The following is a 23,692-nucleotide window of genomic DNA, read 5'->3' on the forward strand; positions in this document are numbered from 1 at the left end:
TCTGGGTCTCTCCTTGGAGCATTTCAGCATCCCTCTGCCCCTCCGTGCGCTTCCCACAGTGGACCACTGCAGCGGGGTCCTGGGGAAGCCAACAGGGTCCTGCACCCCCCTCTCGCAAGTCAGACTGTGACTCTCAGCCAGCATTCTCTCTCTTTTTCTGGGTCTCTCCTTGGAGCATTTCAGCATCCTCTGCCCCTCCGTGCGCTTCCCACAGTGAGCCCACTGCCGCGGGGTCCTGGGGAAGCCACAGGGTCCTGCACCCCCCTCTCGCAGTCAGACGTGACTCTCAGCCAGCATTCTCTCTCTTTTAGCCTCCTCTCCCTTGGAGCAGACTTGTTCAGGGCAAGAAGCTCACACGGCTTCACCTCCTGGGTCTCTCCTTGGAGCATTCAGCATCCTCTGCCCCTCCGTGCGCTTCCCACAGTGAGCCCACTGCAGCGGGGTCCTGGGGAAGCCACAGGGTCCTGCACCCCCTCTTCGCAGTCAGACGTGACTCTCAGCCAGCCAGTAACACAGAGGTTTATTCGATGACAGGAACAGGGTCTAAAACAGAGCTTGTAGGTACCGCGAGCCGGACCCCTCAGCCGGGTCCATTCTGGGGGGCAGTGAGCCAGACCCCCACGTCTGCCCTCATTTCCCGTCCCCAGCCAGCTCCAAACTGAACCCCTCTCCAGCCCCTCCTTTCTGGCCTTTGTCTTTCCCAGACCAGGAGGTCACCTGATCTCTTTGTTCACCTTTAGCATGCCCTTGCCAAGGGGGAAGGGCCCCAGCCATTTGTTGCCAGGATACAGAGTGTCGGCCATTTATGCATACTGGAGACTTAAAAAATGCATAGGGGAAACTGAGGCACCCACACAGTACTCAGAGGAAACATTAAGAACAGCCCCACTTCATCACATCATCTCTTCCTGGTCCCACAGAGCATGGGATGAGGGACACAATATGGCAAAATGCTCTGTCTGGCCTGGGGGCAGCTGCAGGCTGGGGGGAGCCATGGGGAGCTTCAGGATCAGGCCCCTGCGAGCCAGGAACAGCTCAGGACTCACAGCTCCCCTGGCTCCTGGCAGCGTCCTGCCACCCGGCCTGGCCCGGCCCGGCCCTGCTCCTTGGGACCTTGGTGATTGGATATGGACCAGCCCTGCCCCCACAGAGCGTGTGCGCCCAAGCCTGAGGCTGTGGTGTTGGGCAGGGCCAGCCATGTCCCTGGCATTTGTCCCCATCCAGGAGCTGAAGGCGACAGTGGGGTTTCTGTCCAGGACCAAGCTCTGCCTGGAGCACGAGGCTCTGCCCCAGGAGATGGACAGTGTCCCTGAGCTCGTGCGTAGCCTCTGCTGCCTTGTCGGCTCTCACCTCCGCAGGGGCATGGAGCCAGCGGAGCCCTGCCTGGTTAACGGTACAGACACCAATGGCCTGCTCCTGGGAGCCACCCCGCTCCGCCTGCCTGGGCCAATGGAGGTGGGAGCCATCCTACCAGCAGCCCCATGTGCCTGCGCCCGGGAGCCAGCAGTGCCACTGCCAAGCCTGCTGTCTCCTGGGTGCCAAAGGGACAGGGGTCCCCAAAAGGGCCAGGACCCGGCCCAGAGCAGGGATGCTGGGGGGCTGCATCTGCCCACAGGCCCGTGGCACCTCTGCTCTCTCTCTGAGTCTGCCCCTCAGGTGCCAGGCCTCTCCCACTGTGGAACCACGTGATTCTCTTAGGCCGGGCGCTGGGCTATAGCCCCATGGACCCAGCAGGTCCCACCTGTGGCTCGTCCCTTGGGGAGCAAGGGGTGGTGGGGGACAGGGACGGGCCAGCTGGCTGACACCACAGCACGGAGGATTTTAGCAATAGGAACAAAGCAATTAGAGCAGAGTTCTAAACCCAGCAGCCTACAACCCTGTGTCTCAGCCAGCTGTTCACCATCCCCGATGGGCAGGACGAGCTTCTTCATGGTCCCCAGCGGGGCTCCCCGTCTCCCGAGAATGGGACAGATCTAGCCCTTAGTGCAGGGGAGAAAGAGGGGGGCTTCCTGCCCCAATCAAAACCTGTTCGTAGGTTGGCTGGAGGGGAGGCAACCCCCCCAAGCTAGCAGCTGGGTCTTGCCCCCCTCCAGGGTTTGCCATCTCTGCTTCCTTGCCCGTGCTTCCTGCCAGCCCAAGGTGCTCACCCAGTGTGCTTGCACCACAGACCCCACAGTGCACTCGCACCGCAATCCCCCTGTGCACTTGCACTGCAACCCCCCTGTGCGCTTGCACTCCAGTGACCCCAAGTGCACTCCCACCCCCGGTCCCCCCCAGTGCACTTGCACCGCAGACCCCCCCCCATGCACTCGCACTGCAGACCCTCCCAGTGCTCTTGCGTCACAGACCTCCCCATGTGCTCGCACCCTGGTGCCCCCCAGTGCGCTCGCTCCACAACCCCCCCAGTGCACTCGCGCCACAGACCCTCCTAGTGTGCTCACACCCTGGTGCCTCCTCGTGCGCTTGCACCACAGACCCCCCCCGTGCACTTGCACTGCAGACCCCCCAGTGTGCTCATGCCACAGACCCCCCCCCAGTGCGCTCGCTCCCTGGTGCCCCCCAGTGCGCTCGCTCCACAACCCCCCCAGTGCGCTCACATCACAGACCCCACTAGTGCGCTCACACTGTGGTGACTCCCTGTGCGCTTGCACCACAGACCCCCCCAATGCGCTTGCACCGCAGACACCCCAGTGCGCTCGCTCCCCAGTGCCCCCCAGTGCGCTCGCTCCACAACCCCTCCAGTGCACTCGCGCTACAGACCCCCCCCAGTGCGCTCGCTCCACAACCCCCCCAGTGCGCTCGTGCCACAGACCCCTCTAGTGCTCTCACACTCTGGTTCCTCCCCGTGCGCTTCCACCACAGACCCCCCCGTGCAGTCGCACCGCAGACCCCCCCCAATATGCTTGTGCCACAGACCCCTCTAGTGCGCTCACACCCTGGTGCCTCCCTGTGTGCTTGCACCACGGACCCCCCCGTGCAGTCGTACTGCAGACCCCCCCCAGTGTGCTTGCGCCACAGACCCCCCCCAGTGCGCTCGCGCCACAGACCCCTCTACTGCACTCACACCCTGGTGCCTCCCCAATGCGCTTGCACCACAGACCTCTCCATGCACTCGCTCCCCAGTGCCCCCCAGTGCGCTCACACCACAGACCCCTCCCAGTGCACTCGCTCCCCAGTGCCCCCCAGTGCGCTCGCTCCACAACCCCCCCAGTGCGCTTGCGCCACAGACCCCCTCCAGTGCGCTCGCTCCCCGGTGCCCTCCAGTGCACTCGCTCCACAACCCCCCCAGTGCGCTCACACCACAGACCCCCCTAGTGCGCTCACACCCTGGTGACTCCCCAGTGCGCTTGCACCACAGACTCCCCTGTGCGCTCGCTCCACAACCCCCACAGTGCGCTCGCGCCACAGACCCCCCTAGTGCACTCACACCGTGGTGCCTCCCCTTGCGCTTGCACCACAGACCCCCACAGTGCGCTCGCTCCCCAGTGCCCCCTAAGTGCGCTCACACCACAGACCCTCCCACCTTGTTCCAGGGGCGGGAGGAGCTTCCCCATCTCGGAACCCCGAGGGCAGAAGGCCACCATCCCCTTCCGGCTCCTGCGAGAGACTCTGTTCATCTGCTGGGTCACTGTGGCTGCCACCAGCCTGGCCTCAGCATACTTCACCATCCTCCTCAGCCTGCAGCTGGACAGGCAGAGAGCCACCAGCTGGGTCATCTCCATGCTGCTCTCTCTCCTCCAGAACATCTTCATAATGCAGCCACTGAAGGTAAAGAGCTCAGCGTGGGAGCCATGGCCCAGCCACAGGCCCTGCATAACTATGGGCCTGGCACAGCCACAGGCCCAACATAGCCACGGGCCCAGCCCACCCACAGCACAATCACAGGCACAGCATAGTCAGCATCCCAGCCCAGGGAATCCTACCGGCCAGCTGCAGGTCCCTCCACATTTGTGATTGGATCCAGAATCCTACCTCACTTCCTAGCTTAATCTGCTGTCATGCTGCTGTTAAAAAACATCCATGTTCCAGCCCAGAGGTGGCTGCACATCAGTGGCATTGGAGGGAGAAGCACACAGCAATGAGCCCCAGTCCATCCCCGCTGTGCATGGGGTGACTCGCTGAGGCCTGGAGCTGCACTGGCCCAGAGAGGAAATTCAGCCCCTGGGTGCTGGAAGCTCCATGGCTGGTAGTGGCAGGAGCATGGAGCATCCACCAGAAGGCAGGTTACAGCCCCAGGCAGTATCAGCATGTCTGGCACCAGGGTACAGGTGAGATGGCTGAGATACAGGGTGTGTGAGCTACAGCACCTGACAGCCAGACGCAGCCAGCCAGACCTTCTCTAGAGTTCAGAGTCTGATGCTCCCCTGCCCTGGGAGCTGGGAATGTCTCACCTAGTGTCACGTGATCTGAGAACGCATTCCCCCCGCCCCTCAAGATCCAGGAACGCATCTCACACCCAACCCCCCAGGATCTGTGAACTTGCCACCCCCTCCAACCCCCCTACCTCCTACCCCAGGATCTGGGAACACGCCACCCCCCGACACACACACACACAGCCTGGGATCCAGGAACGCGTCACACCCCCTGTCACAGAGTCCCTGGGTGATGCTCTGCAACTGCTCCCCACAAAGCCAGGCAGGACTTTGGGGAGCCTCCTCTCCCTTGGAGCAGACTTGTTCAGGGCAAGAAGCTCACACGGCTTCACCTCCTGGGTCTGACCTTGGAGCATTCAGCATCCTCTGCCCCTCTATGTGCGTCCCACAGCGAGCCCGCCGCAGCGAGGTCCTGGGGAAGCCACAGGGTCCTGCACCCCCACTTCACAGTCAGACGTGACTCTCAGCCAGCCAGTAAAACAGAAGGTTTATTTAGGCAACAGGAACACAGTCCAAAACAGGTCTTGCCAGTGCAGACAACAGGACCCCCTTTAGTTAGGTCCATCTGGGGCCCCCAGGGAGCCCAAGCCCCATCGGGGCACCCCTCTCCATTTGCCAGCCAGCTCCAAAATGAAAAAGCCCTCCAGCCTCTCACTCAGCCTCCCCCCAGCTCCTCCTCCAGCCTTTGTCCAGATTCCTGGGTAGAGGTGTCACCTGGCCTCCAACCCCCCTCCTGGTTCTCAGGTGACATGCTCAGGTATCCTCCCTTTCCCAAGGCAGCCCGTCCCAGCAAAACTCTTCCCAGGTCAATACTCCCCACTCAGCATTCACATAACACAGCAAGAACATTCCCACTTCGTCACACGCCGCCCTGTTCCCCCCCCACCCCCCGCTCCATGGGATCCAGGAATGCATCTCACACCCAACCCCCAGGATCTGGGAACACACCACCCCTCCACACACCCTCCCCCGGGATCCAGGAATGCATCACCCCCCTTCCAAGGGATCCAGGAACGCATCTCATGCCCAGCCCCCAGGATCTGGAAACACACCACCCCTCCACACACCCTCCCCCGGGATCCAGGAACGCGTCACTCCCCTGGGATGTGGGAACGTGTCACCTATACTCACCTGCAGACATGGGATTTAGGAACATGTCTCTCCTCCCAGCAGCTTGTTCTCAACTGGCATCAACTGTCTCTTAGCTGAGTCAGAGCATGGGGGCTTGTTCAGAGAGCAGGTCAAACCAGCGTATTCAGTGCAGATGTGAGAGGATTTCCCGTGGTGCAGGCACAAGGGGTAACACTCACAAGGGCGACCAACAAAAGTGAAAATACACTTTGAAGACTAAACTTAACTTCAGCAAGATACACTCTTTGTCCCCTACAGTCAGTTCCCAGCAACCTCAGCCCCCAAAAGAGACACTGTTCTCAGAGGTACAAGAGCTCTGGTGGCTTGTATCCAGGGCTAGAACAATGTGTACGGGGTGGGGGGGGGGTGGTGGTGCTGAGAGCCACTGAACCAACTGTAACCCCGTATGTGATAGAAACCACATCAATCCAGGGGGTGTGGCAGCCCCACAGCACCCAGTAATGGTAACGACGGGTTCTTTTATAGTCCAGTAACCTCTGAGCCGGTGAAAGCCAGCCCAGCCCTGCTGGCGTTAGGGATTCAGCCGGCGCAGGTGGCTCTGTTCTCTGGGTCCCGCTCACCGGCTAGGACCTCTCTCAGGAGCAGGATGATGAAAACCCAGGGTCCCAGGAGAGGGTGAGGTAGCAGCCAGACTGGTGAAACTGCTCTAGTAGCGGCTGGTTTCCTCCAAAGGCTCTTTAATTACCTCAAGACAGGTGATGGGCATCCCCTTATGGTCCTGGCCACCAATTAGCCCCACTTCCGGAGAGCCCATGCTTGGCTTACCTCCTGGTCACCAGGCTTGCGTGATGCAGCCCTTGCGGCTCGCAGGGAACCCGCCAATCTCTGTCTTCCCTGTGTAGCTTCTCTCGCTAGCAGGTGGTGCAGGCTACTGCGACCTTGTGTGACCTGGACAGTGGTACTGGCGATTGGGGTGAAGTTGTGGGCCCCATTAGCCCAACATGCCCTTGCGCTGGCGCCTCCGGGGAAGGCCCAGCGCTGACAGCCTGCGCCTCTTCCCACAGGTGGCTGGCCTCACCCTGCTCTTCTCACTGGTGCTGAAGAGGATGCTGTGGCAGGACAAGGGGAAGGAGCAACAGCTGCAGAGGAGCCTGGCTTTCCTGGGTAAGCACAGGAGCTAGCCAGACACTCCGGCTGATGGCAGCAATGGGGCAGGGCTCCGGCAAAGCACATTGCAGCCCAGCAGCCGAGCCAAGGCCTGGCTAACTCTGACCCATTTGCATCGCAAATCCTGAGCCAGCTACCCAGGGCAGGAGGTGCTGCATGGCCCACGGGGCTGCACGGGGCTCTGCCAGGTCTGCAGCAGGGTCTGCAGCACCACAAAGCTGGACTCTTGCAGGGTTGCATCCCCTGTGAGGCTCGGACAGTGCCGCGGGCTGGCCCCACTGGCTGCCTGATGCTGGCCTGAAATGGAGCCCAGCTGCCGCAGAGCAATGTTGGCTGGTCCGTGTTCAGGTGCAGCCAGTCAGAGCACTTGGCAGACATGCCAGGCTTTGTCTCAGGCACTCTGCTGAGCCCTTCAGTGGGGCAGGACCCACACTCGCGTCACACCCCTGAACAGCAGCTGCCCGAGCAGGACAGGCTGATGGTACCACAAGCCCTGCCCAGCACTTGGGGCTCATGGAGGTATAAGTGCCCCAGAATGTACCAGCTGGTACTACTGCTCCCTGGGCATGAAGGAAGAGAACCTTCTGCCTCAGCTGGAGCCTTACTGAGCTGGCTGCCTTAATATCCTGTGGCAGAGAGTTCCACAGGCCTGGGCGGTAATGAGCAAAACACGTTTCCTTCCATCCATTTTAAATCTGATTTTGTGTGATGTTTGTACACTGCAGGGCTCCTGGCCCCCACTCTGCCAGACAAGTACACACACACAGGCAGCTCCTGCTCTTGGCCCCAGAGGGTGCCCTCATGAGAGTCGCGTTCCCCATCAGACTTCACTGAAGCCTTGTGAGCTCAGTGATTCCCCTCTCCCTTGGCAGGCTGTTAGCTAGGCACTGGGTGTGGTGCCAATACCTGTCCCTTGGGTCCTGCTGGTAACATTGCAGGCCAAGGCTCTCCATCGGCTCAGCCTTTGCTCGTCCTGGTTACTGAGCCTCTCGCCAGCCTGTGTCCAGGAGCGTTATGGGGTGAGGACACCCCACCCAGCCGCCAGGGAGGGCATCCCGCGGCAGCCCTCGGGGCCGCTGCCAGTGCTGCAGCCCTGACACGTCTTTCTGCAGCCAGATGCCCCTACTTGGAGCTGCCTGGGACAAGAGACTGGAATGACCCCATCTACCACCCCCCATGCCCAAGACCAGCGGCCCCTCGAAGGGGGAGGACCTGGAAGAAGAAGAAGCTGTACACACAGCTGGGAGAGATCGTAGGTAGGGCTGGGCTGGCTCTGTCCAGGCCCCAGCAAGGGCGAGAGGCTGCAGCAGCCAGTGCCGTGGGGCAGTGAGATGGCCCCCAGCCCCAGAGCCCCCACCTCACCTCATCCCATGGCATTGTTGGTAAAGCTGAGGGGCCCCAGCACCCCAGGGCCCCCCAGCTGCAGCAAGCATGGAACGAAGGCGGTGAGCTGGCACTGTGCAGTGAGCTGCGTGCAGGGTAGCATGGGCCAGTTTCATGGAGCAGGAGGCTGGTGGCTGCCTGAGGCAGGGCTGGCAGTGGGCGGGAGCCAAGCTGCACAAGGTCCCATTAGACACATAGTGCGTGGGAAAAGGAGCCAGCAGGGTCGGAGAGGTGCAGATTAGGGGCTGGGCTGGGGAGTGCAGCAATGGGGAGTGCCCCAGTTAGCCTGCTGGCAGGACTGGGCCACGTCTGACTGGGCTGGGAGTACAGAGCCCAGGGCCCATGGGGGCTGGGTCTAGGTCAGGCTGCCACCAGGATGCTAAAGGTAGTGGGGGTGGCACCACGGCCACCCAGAGGATTCAGGGGGCCTGGGGTCTTCGGTGGCAGGGGGCCCCCACTTCGGTGGTAATTCAGCGGCAGGGGGTTCTTCTGCTCCAGAACTCGCCGCCGAAGTGCCCCAAAGACCTGCGGTGGGGGCCCCCTGCCGCCAAATTACCGCCAAAGACCCAGCACTTTGGCGGCAGGTCCTGGAAGAAGCTCCAGGGGCCTGGGCCCCGCGACAGTTTTCTGGGGCCCCCATAGCAAGTGAAGGACCCTGCTCCAGGGGCCTCAAAAAACTCTCGTAGGGGCCCTGCGGGGCCGGAGGCCTGGGGCAAATTGCCCCACTTGCCCTCCCCGGGCGGCCCTGGGTGGCATGCCTCTATGGGGTCTGGAGGTGCCCGTCACCCCAGCGAATGCGCCTGTTCTATACCAGCAGGCCTATGCCAGCAGGCCACGTCAGGCCTGGCGTCCCTTGGGCACTGGGCCATCCGTAGGCATGCACAGCATACACAGCTGCATCACCAGGACCATAGGCATTGACTTCTCATCTTCCCGGGGGGTGCTTGATTCCTCCACCTCTACTCCAGGCCCTGCCCCCACTCCACCCCTTTCCCCAAGACCCCACCCCACCTCTTACCACCCCTTCTTCACCCCCACCCCGCCTCTTCCCCGACTCCTCCCCCAAGCGCGCCCCTCCCTCCTGGAGCTTGAACGCCACAAATCAGCTGTTTGCGGCGCTCCGGAAGCGCTAGGAGGGAGCGGGAGGCGTTAGTAAGTGCGGGGCCGCTGATGCGGGAGAGGCACGGAGGGAGGGGGACAGAGGGGGGGAGCTTGGTGCCAATGGGTGCACCGCACTCACTCAGTTTTCCCTGTGGGAGCACCCACCCATGGTATCCACACCTGTGACCACGACAGCAGGTCAGAGCAGGTCAGAGCGGGTGTGCTGCAGTCTCCTTCCTAGGCAGAAGGCAGGGGCTGTATTCACAGAGCTGAGGCACCAGTGTCGGGCACCAGTTTAATAATACTGCGTAGGGCCCCATAAATCCTAAGGACGGCCCTGCCTGGGCAGGCTCCGAGCGGCCATCCTCTGTCTCCCCGGCAGCACAACTCGTTCTCCTGGCCTCGCTGATGGTCGTGTGCTACACAGAGCGGAGCCCCCATGAGCTGTACTTCAACGAGGCCATTCGCAAGAGCATCACACCCAACTTCCACCGCATCCGCGGCCTGGGGGACTTCTATGGCTGGGCGCACGGCACACTCCTGCCCAGCCTTGACGGGCCACACCCAGGTGAGAGCCACCCCCCCGCCCATGCCACAGGGACCCACCAGGGCCTGCCCTGCCCCCAGAGCGGACGCAGACATGGACAGAGCAGGGAGCAGGGAGCACCTCACCCCCCGGGACAATAGAACTTGGTGTGGGAGGGCGAGGCTGGCGGGAGGGGCTGCTCCCCATCATTGCACCCCAGGGTGGTGCATCTCCTGCTGCTCACCTCTGCAGCCCTGCCCTGGCATTGGCAGTGAGGCCCATGGGGCTGGGCTCCCAGAGAGCAGCATAGTCAGGCACCGTTTGACCCCAGGCTGTTCAGGGCTCTGCAGGCTCCATTGGGGTTTCCACTTTGAGGGTGTTCTAGAGCAGCGGCTTTCAGCCGGGGCTCCACGGACCAGCTGTGATTTCCAAAGGGGGCCGTGGCCCGAGGCCTAGGTTTTCAGGGGTCTGCAATGATAGAAGATTAAACAACACTGGACTGGAGGGAGGGTTCCCACCCCGCTGGGATTTGACTGGCCTGGCCATTTTTTTATGTATTTGCCAGTTGCCAGAAAACTCATTTAATCTGCCGTGGTTTTACCTGGGTCTAAAGCTTTGCATTTTCATCACAATACACGGAGGTAGCGAATGGGGAAAGTTTCTGTGTCCAGCTCGAGATACTGCGGTGTTCCCACTTCCCAGTTTAAGCCATAACAAATCAGAGCTGTTGAAAATACAGCAGCTGTCTGCCGCCACTACACCAGTGCCGCATGCGGGAGAGGGCTTGAGGCACGCGTGCATGAGGAGCTGTGCAAGGTTCTCGACACGTTACCTTGCTGGATACTGTAAGTGGCTGCTGAAGTGGGGTGCGGAATTGCCTTGTGGCAGGGGGCTGATTAGTTTTCAGTTCAAAGGTGGTAACCTTAGTGCCAGGCTAATGCAACTTTACACCACCCACCCAACCCATTTTTCTGGAGAGATGCACGTGCAGCACAGGCTCTGAGGGTGGGGGGCTGCCTGGGTGACTCAGATGATGGGGCCTATGGCAGGCAGTGGGGCACAGTGTCCCAGCACCCCCCTGCCTGCAGCAGCCACTCCAGGCCCCTACGCCTTGTACTCATCAGAGACCTTTTCCACGGCACCTTTGCCTTGTGCCGCAGGGTTCATCTCAGACGGAAATGCCCTCCTCCTCGGCAGTGTGCGATTGCGGCAGCTCCGTCCTCAGCCACAGCACCAGCTCTGCTCCTGCTGCCAGCAGGACACAGGGGGCCATGGGCCTGGCTGGGGTCCCCCTGGCCAGAGCAGGGGGGCACAGGATAGCATCTGGGTGAACCACAGCGCAGAGAGCCTGGGGGAATACCCCGTGTGGGGGCAGCTGTCCCTCTACCCGGGAGGAGGCTACCTGGCACACCTGGGAACCAACTCCAGCCATGCACACAGGTGGGGGCAGAGCCTGCATGGGTCACACTCCTCCAAACTGCCTGCCCTTTGCACCCCTCATGCCCTCTGTGCCGCCCGTGAGAATTGAAGCAGCTGGCTTGGCTCCGCTTTGCCATCCCTGCAGCCTCCTGCTGTGTGGATAGACACTCACTGAACTGTCCTCCAGGCTGGCAGGGTGCTGGGCCTGCCCTGCAATCCCCTTGTGCAGCCCTGCGCTGTGCTGAGCACCCAGCCTGGGCCTCAGGCACCAGGGACTGAAGGGACATGTGTCACGGAGTCTCCAGGCGTTGCTCTGGAACTGCTCCCCACCAAGCCAGTCAGGACTTTGGGGAGCCTCCTCTCCCTTGGAGCAGACTTGTTCAGGGCAAGAAGCTCACACGTCTTCACCTCCTGGGTCTCTCCTTGGAGCATTCAGCATCCTCTCGGCCCCTACCGTGTGTCTTCCCACAGCTGAGCCCACCCATGGCGGGGTCCCGGGGAAGCCACAGGGTCCTGCACCCCCACTTTGCAGTCAGACGTGACTCTTAGCCAGTAAAACAGTTTATTCGATGACAGGAACAGAGTCTAAACAGAGCTTGTAGGTACTGCGAACCGGACCCCTCGGCTGGGTCCATTCTGGGGCAGTGAGCCAGACCCCCACGTCTGCACTTTCACTCCTCTCGCCCCCAGCCAGCTCCAGACTGACAACCCCCTCCAGCCCCTCCTCTCTGCTCAGCCCTTTCCTGGGCCAGAGGTCACCTGATCTTTGTCTCCAACACCTTCAGCTGGCACCTTTGCAGAGGGGGGCCAGGCCTCAGTTGCTAGGAACAGAAGGTCAGCATTTAGGTTGCACTGCCCTTTGCTCTGCCAGATACTTAAGAACTGCCTCGGGGACACTGAGGCACCAACACAGTATTCAGAGAAAACATTAAGAACATTCCTACTTCATCACAACAACTGGTAGCGGCAGGGGCTGTAAAGAAATGGCAGCAGGAGCGTAGGCGTTTCAGGGCTCTGGAACTCCTGTGGGGGGACAGCCTGGGGCCCGGGGGGGACGGCCCCATGGCGGCTGTGCGGGCCCAGGGCTTTGGTTGGGGGGCGGGGCACAGCCCATGGTGGCTGAGCAGGCCCGGGCTCTGGTCGGGGGGATGGCCCATGGCGGCTGTGTGGCCCCGGGGCTCTGGTGGGTGGGGGACTGGCCTCATTGGGCGCTGTGCGGGCCGGGTCTGGTTGGGTGGTCAAGGGTAAAGCCCATGCAGCTGAGAGGCGCCGGGCTCTGGTCGGGGGGGGGAGAGACGGCCCAAATGGCGGCTGTGGGCCCGAGGTTCTGGTTGGGGGGCGGGGGACAGCCCCATGCGCTGAGCAGGCCCGGTGCGTCTGGTCGGGGGGGGGCGGCCCCATGGCGCTGTGGGGCCTGGCTTTTGGTTTGGGCGGGTGGCACATCCCATGGTGGCTGAGCAGGCCTGGGGCTCTGGTCGGGGGGGGGACAGCCCCATGGCAGCTGTGTGGGCCCGGGGCTCTGGTCGGGGGGGGACAGCCCCATGGCGGCTGTGTGGGCCCGAGGGTCTGGTTGGGGGGCGGGGGCACAGCCCCATGGCAGCTGAGGAGGCCCGGGGCTCTGGTCGGGGTGTGGGGGGGGACAGCCCCATGGTGGCTGCGTGGGCCTGGAGCTCTGGTCGGGGCGGGGGGGGGACAGCCCCATGGCGGCTGAGCAGGCCCGGGGCTCTGGTCGGGAGGGGGGGAAAAAGCCCCATGGTGGCTGAGCGGGCCCGAGGGTCTGGAGTGGGGAATGGCCCCATGGCAGCCAAGACGGCCCAGGGCTCCGATGGGGGGCACGGCCCCAGAACTCCGGTGGCGGGGGATGGCCTCATAGCAGTTGAGCAGGCCCAGGGGTCTGGTGGGGGACACGGCCCCTTGGCGGAGGAGCAGGCCCCCAGTGCAGAAGGGATCAGTGGTGAATCACTGGCCGTTAGCACCTGCCCCTGTGCTCCTGGCCTGCTGCTCTTTCCAGGCCTGGTTCCAGGCTGGCTGCTCTCCTGGGCACTGTTCTGCCATCCCGGCTCCCAGCCTCTCTCTGTAACAGCCCCCCACCCCTGCAGTGTCCTGCAGTACTTGGAGCGGAGCCGGTGGCTGGATGGATGCAGCTGCGCCGTCTTCGTGGAGTTCACGGTCTATAACGCCAATGTGAACCTCTTCTGTGTGGTCACCCTGCTCCTGGAGACCCCCGGGACAGGTAGGTGGCCCCACAGCGAGCCAGGCCTGGCAGCCCACACCCCAGAAGAGCACCTGCTGGCCCAGAACAGCCCCCGTGCACCCAGCTCCTCCAGCAGCTTAGCCTGGCAGCAGGGTGCCTCCCTCAGCAGCCAGGGCAGGGTCAATTCCCTCTGGCAGAGGGTTCAGTTGGCACAGCTAGTGGACACCAGCTAGGAGAAACAGGAGCCAACCCCTGCAGGCGCTATCCTACCCATGAGCCCCGAGCAGGGCCCAGCTCCCTCTGTCCAGGCAGCAGGCTTGGGGCTGGGCTGCTCCAGGGATTCAGGGGAAGGAGGTGATTTCCAGAGCCGAGCGCTCTCATCTCCTGCTGCCTCTGTCCCTGTCAGGTGCCTTCCTCCCCTCTGTGGAGCTGCAGAGCATCCACCTCTACAGCGGCAGCGGCTTGACCCAGCTGACCTGCGCACAAGGCATCTACATCCTGCTGCTTCTCTTCTACACCTGGGTGCAGGTGAGTCGGGGGGGGGGGCAGGGCAGGAGGACGTCTCCCGGGCCAGCTGGCGTGCGCCTTCCTGCTCTCACCAGCCCCTCCGGCCTTGCTCCAAGGAAGTGGCATGTCCCTGGTGGTCAGAGCACAGCATTTAATTTCACTTCGGGGGACCCTCCCCGCCCCGCAGTCCTCCCAGCACAAACATTGCCACTGGCCTGCCCGCTGCGTCCCGACAGGTCCGTGTCTAGCCCGAGCTGGGCCTAGTGCTCCCACTCCGCAGCGCCGTTAGTGCGCTCTGCCAGCTGCCCACTCCACGTCTCAGGCCCTGCCCGAGCCTGGCCTCTCGCTCTGCGCTGAGTGGAGCCCCTCACACTGGGCCTTTGCACCAGCTGAGTAATGGATTCACAGAGCATTCCCTGACCACGTCCCCTGTGTCCAGGGGCGGCGGCTGAAGCAGCAGAAGTGGAGATACTTCAGCAGCCAGAGAAATGTGCTGGACATAAGCATAATTTTCATCAGCCTGGCAGCATTTGGTGTGTACATCAAGTGCCGTCTCCTGCAGAAGAGTGTGATGGAGAAATACCACCAGGACCGGAGCAGGTGAGCCAGCAGGGGCAGGGAGCAAGACCCAGAGAGCAGGGTGGGGCCAGGAGCTCCTGCAGGGCAGACATGCTGTCATGTCTAGCATAAAGCCAGACAAGGCTCTTCCATACCCAGAGCCTGCCCCTGAACTTACTGGTCCCGCAAGAAAGGAGCTTGGTTTCTGCTGAGTAGGGCTTGGTTGAGCAGCAGGCCCCTGAGCAGCTGGCCTAGCATAATGCAGCCGCTTGCCCTTTGCTGCAGGGCAGGGTGCTCGGTCACCAATAGGCTCTCAGGCCTCCAACGTCCCACTCCACTTACAAAGTCAGGCTGCAAGGGGATCCTAGGGCATCGTGTGGGAGCCGTGCTCTGAGGAACATACTCTAACCTAACAGAGGAGGCCTCACCTCCTCTGGCAGGTCTCATCCCGCTCTCACCCTTTGGCCAGTCAGCCTCCTTGCAAACAAGCCGTGTTTTCTTGTGAGTAGCTATGGGGCAGCCAGAAAAGGCCTGACTGGCTGAGAGACTCTGCTCTTTCTCCCCCTCGAAGACAGAAACAGGGATGCTGGAACAATGTGTATAGTGGGGGTGCTGAGAACTGTAAACTCTGCATGTAATGGAAACCACTTCCAGCCAGGAGGTGCTGCACCACTCCTATTTCGAGCACCTATGGACAGAGGTGGGTGATGGAGGCTACTGAAATCATTTCTGAATGAGTTTCAACTGGAATTTGCCCCATATTCTGCCCTGGAGCTGTGAAAATGGGGCCCCAGGACAGCTCAGAGTAGGCCTCCAGCTGCATCTCTCCCCACGCTGAGGCCATCTTGCCAGGCAAGCAGGGCTGCAGGGACCATCCCATAATCCCCCACTGTCTCTGCCACCTCAGCCTGGAGAGAAGGAGCAGAGAACATGCTTTGCAGAAGCAGGAGTTGGTGGAAGACGGAGCATGTCAAACTAGCTTTTCTTTTTGGACAACACTATAGGTTTGGTTGATAAAGGTAATTCACGATGCTGACGTAATAGGGTCTGTGAAGACTTTGACATGGTGCTGCAGGACAATGTTATTAAAAAGCTAGAGTGATGCGCAATCAACGTGGCAGACAGTAAATGGATGAGACACTCTTTACCTGACAGCTCTCAAATGTAACTGTGAAGGGGACTCCCCCCGAGCAAGAGTGTTCCTGGGAGCAACTTCAGTGGTCTTGGCCCAACACTATTTAATATTTTTATCAGTGACCTGGAAGAAGACAAATGCCTGACTGATAACGTTTGCAGGTGATACAAAATTGGGGGAGTGGTAAATAATTGGGGACACATCAGTTGGAAGTAACAGAGGAGGAGAAGGACCTCGGAGTATTGGTTGATCACAGGATGACTATGAGCCGCCAGTGTGATATGGCCGTTAAAAAAGCTAATGCGGTTTTAGGATGCATCAGGCGAGGTATTTCCAGCAAAGATAAGGAGACGTTAGTTCCGTTATACAAGGCACTGGTGAGACCTCATCTGGAATATTGTGTGCAGTTCTGGTCTCCCATGTTTAAGAAGGATGAATTCAAACTGGAACAGGTGCAGAAAAGGGCTATTAGGATGGTCCAAGGAATGGAAAACCTGTCTTATGACAGGAGACTCAAAGAGCTTGCTTGTTTTAGCCTATTCAGAAGAAATGTTTGAGCGGGGGATAGATTGCGTCTTTTAAATATTATGGGATTAATATAGGGAGGAGCGATTTAAGCTAGACAATGTGGACACAAGAACACAAATAGATATAAACTGGCCACTAGGAAGTTTAGACTTGAAATTAGACAAGGTTTCTAACATTAGAGGAGTGAATTCTGGAACAGCTTTCCAAGGGGAGTAGTGGAGGCAAAAAGACATATCTGGCTTCAAGACTAAACTGATAAGTTATGAGGGGTGTAGATGGGATAGCCTAATCTTGGTAATCTTGCAATTGATCTTTGATTACAGCACTGTGACGAATCGTTCCTGGCGGGACCCAACAGAGTGCCAATTCAGACAAATTGCTCAAACACGGCAGTTACATCTCCCAAGGCTGGGGTTTTCTCCACCTCTAGGCAAACAAAACCAGCCAGACAAAAGGACTTTGCGTTTCAATCTACTCGGCTAAACACGCAAGCTCACACAAGCAATTTCCTTGACCCACCCCAGTCTTCCAGTATAACACCAGTGCACTCGTCCTGGGGATGAATGGTTATGAAAACCAAACCTACACTAAAGAATAACAGTTCCCTTGTCCTAAAAGACAAGCCCAAGTCCCAGTCCCATATACCATCAGATCTTACGCACAAATCACGTGGCTGTTGCGCGAGTTGCTTTAGAATCTAAAATCTAAAGGTTTATTCATAAAAGGTAAAAAGATAGAGATGAGTAGCTAGAATTGGTTTAAAAGGAATCAATTACATCAGTAATGAAAAGTTTTCGTTCGGCTTGTAGCAGTGATGGAATCAAACTGCAGGTTCAAATCAAGTCTCTGGAGAACATCCCCGCTGGATGGGTCATCAGTCTTTGTGCGAGCTTTCAGCTTGTTCAGCAAAGTCTCCTCAGAGGTAAGAGAGGATTGAAGACAAGATGGAGATGAGGCATTCGCCTATATAGCTGTTCCAGGTGTAAACACACTTCTTGTTCTTACTGTGAACATTTACAGCAAAATGGGTTGGAGTCCATGGGCAAGTTCCTGCACCTGCTGAGTTACAAGGTGTATCTGCCTCCTCTCGAGTGGGTCAGTTGTGTAGCTGATGGTCCTTAATGGGCCATCAAGCCAGGCTAGGCAGAGCCAACACCAACTTGTCTGAGCGTGTATCATAAGCATAGACACAATTTGAAATCAGACAGTATGATCCATACAACTCACTACTTCAACCACAAAATGATACAGACAGCATAATCATAACCAGCAACCCATAACCTGGTTTTAGACACCTTATATGACCCCCTTTACATAAGATTTGGTGCCACTACAGGACCTTGGTTGCAACCATGTTCTATATGGTCCCAGATTATATCAATAACGTCACACAGATAAGTATGCCCAGTGGTCTGTGATGGGATGTTAGATGGGGTGGCATCTGAGTTACTATAGAGAATTCTTTCCTGGGTGTCTGGCTGGTGAGTCTTGCCCACATGCTCAGGGTTTAACTGATCGCTGTATTTGGGGTTGGGAAGGAATTTTCCTCCAAGGCAGATTGGCAGAAGCCCTGAAGGTTTTTCGCCTTCCTCTGCAGCATGGGGTACGGGTCACTTGTGGGAGGATTCTCTGCAGCTTGAGGTCTTCAAACCACAATTCGAGGACTTCAATAACTCAGACATAGGTTAGGGATTTGTTACAGAAGTGGATGGGTGAGATTCTGTGGCCTGCATTATTATGCAGGAGATCAGACTAGAGGATCATAATGGTCCCTTCTGACCTTAAAGTCTATGAGTCTATAAGAAGAGGTTAGGCCACTGATTCAGAGCAATTTGGATTGCTTGGTAGGCTGGGCGCAAGCAAACTGTGTGTGTTTCACTAATGCCAGATGTAAGGTAGAACACTCAGGAGCACAGAATGCAGGCAACACCTACGGGATGGGGGACTCTACCCTGGGAAGCAGGGACTCGAAAAAGACTTGCAGTCTGAACATGAGCTCCTGGTGTGAAACTGTAGCAACAAATGCTAATACAATCCTTGGAGGCTATTTTACCTCTGCACTGTATTTGGCAGTGGTGCAATCAGCACTGGAATACTGTGTCCAGTTCAAGCAGTGTGTTGATACATTGGAGAGGGTTCAGAGAAGAGCCAGGAGAATGAGTGAAGGATCAGAAAACCTGCCTTAGAGTGAGAGACTCAAAGAGCTCAGTGTATTTAGCTAGAAAAGAGACGGTTAAGGGCTGACTGGATTCGTTTCTAAGTCTCTACAGGGGAACAGAGCTTTGAAAACAGGGCCAATGTAGCAGACAAAGATCTAACATGATTCAATGGCTGTAAATTGAAGTTGACACATTCAGACTGGAAATAAGGTGTAAAAGTTTAAGAAGGGAATTCACCATTTGAATATCATACCAGGGGCTGTATCAATTCCCATGACTGACTGGAGACACAGTCTGGTTCCAGCAAGCATTGCTGGAGGGAAAGCCGCAGGCCGGGGCTGTACAGGCCATCAGACCCTAGCATCACAACAGTCTAGCCTTGGAGTACGGGTTGCTACAATGATAGAATCATAGAATATCAGGGTTGGAAGAGACCTCAGGAAGTCATCTAGTCCAACCCCCTGCTCAAAGCAGGACCAGTTCCCAACTAAATCATCCCAGCCAAGGCTTTGTCAAGCCTGACCTTAAAAACCTCTAAGGAAGGAGATTCCACCGCCTCCCTAGGGGAACGCCATTCCAGTGAATCATCACCCTCCTAGTGAAAAGAGTGTTTCCCTAATATCTCCAACCTAGACCCTCCCCCACTGCAACTGAGACCATTACTCCTTGTTCGTCCTGCTACTACTTGAGAACAGTCTAAGATCCATCCTCTTGGACCCCTTTCAGAGTTGAAAGCAGATCTATCAAAATCCCCCCTCATTCTTACTCTGGGTAGACTAACAATCCCAGTTCCCCTCAGCTCTCCTCAAAAAGTCATTGTGCTCTCCAGCCCCCCTAAATCATTTTTGTGCCTCCGCGGGAGCTCTTCCAATTTTTCCAACATCCTCTCTTGTCGTGTGGGCCCAAAACTGGAACACAGGGCTCCAGATGAGGGCTTCACCATGGTCAATAGAGGGAGATGGATCACATCCTAATCTGCTGGCAATTGCCTACTATAGCCCTAAATGCGTTGGCCCTTCTTGGCACAAGGCACACTGTTGACTCATAATCCACCTTGCTCATGTCAGCTGTAACCCTAGGTCCTTTTCTTGCAGAAACTGCTTCCTAAGCCATTCAGTCCCTATCCTGTGCAGCTGCATTGGATTCTTCCATCCTAAGTGCAAGGATCTGCACTGTCCTTGTTGAACCTCATCAGGTTTTTTTGGCCCAATCCTCCAATTGGTCTAGGTCCCTCTGTATCCTATCCACCCTACGCACATATCTACCATCCTCAGTTTTAGTGTCATCTAGCAGACTGCTGAGCAGTGAGTCACACCCAATCGCTCCAGATCTTTAATGAAGATATTGAACAAAACTGGCCCCAGGACCAACCCTTGGGGCACTCCACTTGATACCGGCTGCCAACTACACATAGAGCCATCGAGAGACTCTCCTGGCATCTTACAGCCATTGCGTATTGAACTATCCCAACTCCCCACAACCCAGCCCCCTGCGCTGAGAGGGACACCCCACAGGAGCTGGATGTCTCTGTGCTGATTCTCATCAGGCTAGCGTGCTACAACAGACGTGCAGCCTGCTGCCCTAGTACAATCCCACTCACACTGCTGCCTGCAGCTACGCCTCTGCTCGAATACTCAGCCCCTGGCTAGAGCCCACACCTCCAGCTTCTGGGCAGACATCTTAGCCAGCTCACAGGGCCCACGGCAGAGCAGGGAATAGAGGGCAGGTATTCCGACTCCCAGCCCCTGCACCTGTGCAGCGCCTCTGCTTCCCATGAGTCACCATCCACCTGCTCCCAGAGGAACCACCAGCTGAGGGGAACCGGCACTACACCACCCCCGGGGCAGGTGGGGAACGCAGCCCGGGTGCTGGGCCTACGAGGCCCCATCTCTGCTGCTGGGTGGGCCAGGGGCTGTGGGACGCTGGGACGCGCTTGGGAGCATGTGCAGACGGGCTCCACTCCTCTTTGGGGCAGGTTTGTCAGTTTCTACGAGACAGCGCAAGTGGCCTCTGCTTTCACCTACCTGCTGGCCTTCCTGGTCGCCCTGGCCATGGGGAAGCTGTGGAACCTGTTGTGCCTCAACCCTAGAATGCACCTGATCAGCAGCACGCTGCGCCGAGCCTGGCAGGAGGTGCTGGACTTCCTGCTGGTGCTGCTGGTGCTGCTGGCGGGCTACTCCATGGCAGTAAGTTGCTCTGCAGGGGCCTGGCACCGGCCCTGGCATGGGCCTGAGGCGGGGGTGGGGGCACAGAGAAGCAGGGGGGCTAGAGCATGTTCCACTGGGCAGAAGCAGCAGGGCCATGAATTCCCCACTGTAACCGGTCAGAACAGAACTAGATACGTTCCTGGGGCATAGGGCCATCAGTGGCTATTAGCCAGGATGGGCAGGGCTGGTGTCCCTAGCCTCTGATGCCAGAAACTGGGAATGAGCGACAGCGGATGGATCACTTGATGATTCCGTTAGGTTCACTCCCTCTGGGGCACCTGGCATTGGCCACTGGCAGAAGACAGGATACTGGGCTAGATGGACCTTTGGTCTGATCCCATGTGGCCGTTCTTATGTTCACACTGCACGCTCCCCTTTCCATCCTCCCTCACCATCCTTCTCCTTCATTGCTGAGCAGTGTAACCTTCTGTTTGGATGGAGCATTGCGAACTACAAGACTTTCTTCAGCTCGTCTGTGACCATTGTTGGGCTCCTGATCGGGATCTTTAACTATGACACGGTGAGAGCCCAGAGCCTGGTACCATTTTGTTTCCCCTAGAACAGGGCTCAGTGCAATCAAGGACCTGTTGCTGGCCCGTCTAATCCAAGTGTAGCAGGAAAAACAAGAGGGTGGAGCCCACAAAAGTGGTGCTGTGCAGTTACTCACCCCAGGCTTGGTACCAGGCACTTCCTCACCCAGGGCTGCTGCTGCCAAGGGCACACTCCCTGAGAGAGAGCATGCAGCTCAGCCCTCCACAGGAAGCTCTCAGCCTCCACTGGAACATGCATCTTCGCAGGGTCATGTGCTACAGGCCCAGACATTTGTGCAGATTGGAAGAGTTTGGCAACATTTACATGTGCCCCAGGTAAACATGGCCTCTGTAAAAGGCCCTGGGAGCAGCTGCTTGTGCAGGCTTCCACATGTGTGTATCTAAGGAGAGGCCCAGCTGGAAGCATGATTCTGTACTTGCGCCCCCTTCATCTTTTGGCTCTGTGCTGCCGCCTTCTAGGTTATCAACTTAGACCCAGTCTTGGGGTCCTTGCTGATCACCACCAGTGTCATATCCATGCTGTACGTGGTCATTAACCTCTTTGTCTCTGGCCTGCTGTCAACCTTCAGCAAGGAGCGAGCATCTGCCAGGGTAGGTACAGATCTCGGGCTCCATACCCAAGCTCTCCCCCAGGCCTGTGGCGGGTGGGCAGGAGGCAGCCTCACTCAGAAGCAGGCGGAAGGTTTACATTCAGCACAGCTGGCTTCTAGCACCCAGCCAAGTTCAGTGAGGACTGTCACTTTGGCCCTGCCTCCACTTGCTCTGCTGACAAGCTGGGGATTAGCCTTTTTTATTTTCCTCCCTCCTTTCCAGGCAAACAAGGATGAGTCCATGATGGAAGTGATGCTCCTAAAGCTCTCGGGCCTGTTAGGAATTAAGCAGCAGGCCCTGTAGCTGACCAGGCTGGCTGGAGCAGCCAAGAAGGCTGGACCTGTCTGAAGCGTGAGCCCACAGCTGTCATTTCCATCCCCCAGAGATGTGTTTCTGCTACATAACTTCAGCTGTTGTCTTGATTAATCGTTTGCTCCCTCCCCGTGCATGGCCCAGGGGGAGCAAAGAAGGAGCAGGACAGTTATATTTCCAATAAATAGTGTAAAAGTTAAATGCCTACAACCCTGGTCACCAGATTCCCCTTCGTGGAACTCAGCTCAGCTCTGCCACTCAGCAGCTCTGCCTAGGATCCCCTATTACAAGAAGTGTCCACCTGGTGCCCAGAGAACAGGGGCTGTGGGCGATATAGAGAGAGGCCCAGGCAAGACAGGTGCAGGCAGGTCGAGCCCCATCTTGCCCAGCTGGTTGACTATTACACTTCCTGATCTTTAGTGAGACAGTCAATTTACCATTTAGCAGCTGCAAAGTTCCTGGCTGTTCACGGCATCATACAGCCAAACTGAGTAACTCTTCCCAGCCCTCCGGGGAAGCACCAGTCACATTTTAGACAAAGATAGGCCTACTCAACCCTTTCTGCCTCTAGACCACACTGAAAAGTCTCAGCTCTTAGTTCTGTTGCTAAGGAAGCCATAGGAACATCCTGGTAACAAATGTTTCCACTTCAGGTGTGCACTAGGCCAGCGGACAGACTGTTAGCAGCTGAATCTCCCAGATTGCGAAGCGCTGCCGTACCCTATCCCCACCCTCTGAGCATGAGCAGGGGCCAGGCAGCACTGGCGGGGAGCACTAGTTGGTTTACATCCATCACTTTCTAGCCAACTGGTTGTTTATGCTCCTGGCCTGAAAGTGTCTGACCTGCTGGCTGGCGGCAATCACACCCCTTAAAAAGGGTGGGGAGGCAGCAGCCTTATTCCCTGGGCCCCCGACAGTGCTACAGTGTCAGGATCCAGAGAGGGCTTGTTCCAGGCCTGTCTCATTTACTTCTACAGCATCCCCAGAGCAGCTACTCTTGTCCTGGGAAGCCCTGCAGCAACAGCAGCCCAGGTCTGGAGCACGCCCATGGGCTGTGCTTCGTACAGATGTTTACCAGTATCTTCACACCCAGCCCCAGTCTAGGCGTTTCCTCCAGACCCACAAAGCCTCACGGGGGGCGGGGAGGGGCAGATTTTTAAAGACAGAGCTTATGGGACAGGGCTACTAAAAGGGAACTCACTGATAACAGTCCAGCTGAACCATAGGGGCAAAGGCAAGATGGCTAAAGGCAATGAGGGTGTGGAAATGGAGGGAAACAACATTGAAGAGCTTAGTGCAGTCTAGTCATGGGTGCCAGATAATCTCCAGCCCAGAATACCCAAAGAAGTGGCACAAGAACTGGCACGTCCGGTAGAAAGGATTGTTAACAAATCTATCTGCTTGGGGAGATACCATACCACTAGAGAATAATAGCTGCAGAACCTATATTTAAGAAAGGGAAAAAAGTGATCCAGGCAGCTACAGACGCATCAGTCTCCCTTCATAGTGTGCAAACTTCAGAACAAATTTTGAAGAAAAATATAATTAAATGAATGAAGCAAAGGGGATAAAGGCACCATGGGTTTGCCAAAGGCAGATCATGCCAGACTAACCTGAGCTTTCTTTGAGACAATAACGTTCTCTCGGCAAGGGAAATGGATCAGTTTGGATTTCAGTAAAGCATCTGATATGATGCTACATGGGAAATGAGTAAAGCTGGAGAATATGGGGATCAGCAGAAGATTTGTAGGGTAGCTAAGGAACTGGCTAAAGGGAAGATGACAACAGGCTGTGCTGAAAGGAGAACTATTCAGCTGGAGGAAGGATAGCAGGTGCATTCCTCAAAAATCTAGCTTGGGACTGAATTTTCTTATTTCAATTCATGACCT

The 23,692-nt window shown here is 57.6% G+C and overlaps 1 protein-coding gene across 1 annotated transcript in view; it reads left to right on the top strand.

The window, feature by feature from the left end:
* The window catches only part of PKD1L3 (polycystin 1 like 3, transient receptor potential channel interacting), a 44,280-nt gene extending 22,013 nt beyond the window's left edge, over positions 1-22,267 (top strand). Inside the window, exons 15-25 of the mRNA XM_075073856.1 lie at positions 1,225-1,535; positions 3,534-3,768; positions 6,530-6,629; positions 9,499-9,726; positions 13,145-13,294; positions 13,662-13,783; positions 14,202-14,362; positions 20,118-20,328; positions 20,768-20,887; positions 21,360-21,485; positions 21,714-22,267. Of these exons, the coding sequence (XP_074929957.1) occupies positions 1,225-1,535; positions 3,534-3,768; positions 6,530-6,629; positions 9,499-9,726; positions 13,145-13,294; positions 13,662-13,783; positions 14,202-14,362; positions 20,118-20,328; positions 20,768-20,887; positions 21,360-21,485; positions 21,714-21,794 (1,845 nt within the window). The 3' untranslated portion in view covers positions 21,795-22,267. The remainder of the gene's footprint in view (positions 1-1,224; positions 1,536-3,533; positions 3,769-6,529; positions 6,630-9,498; positions 9,727-13,144; positions 13,295-13,661; positions 13,784-14,201; positions 14,363-20,117; positions 20,329-20,767; positions 20,888-21,359; positions 21,486-21,713) is intronic.
* Positions 22,268-23,692: the final 1,425 nt, after the last annotated feature.

Source organism: Chelonoidis abingdonii, chromosome 19, assembly GCF_003597395.2.
Source record: "Chelonoidis abingdonii isolate Lonesome George chromosome 19, CheloAbing_2.0, whole genome shotgun sequence".
In the NCBI taxonomy this organism is placed as follows: Eukaryota; Metazoa; Chordata; order Testudines; family Testudinidae; genus Chelonoidis; species Chelonoidis abingdonii.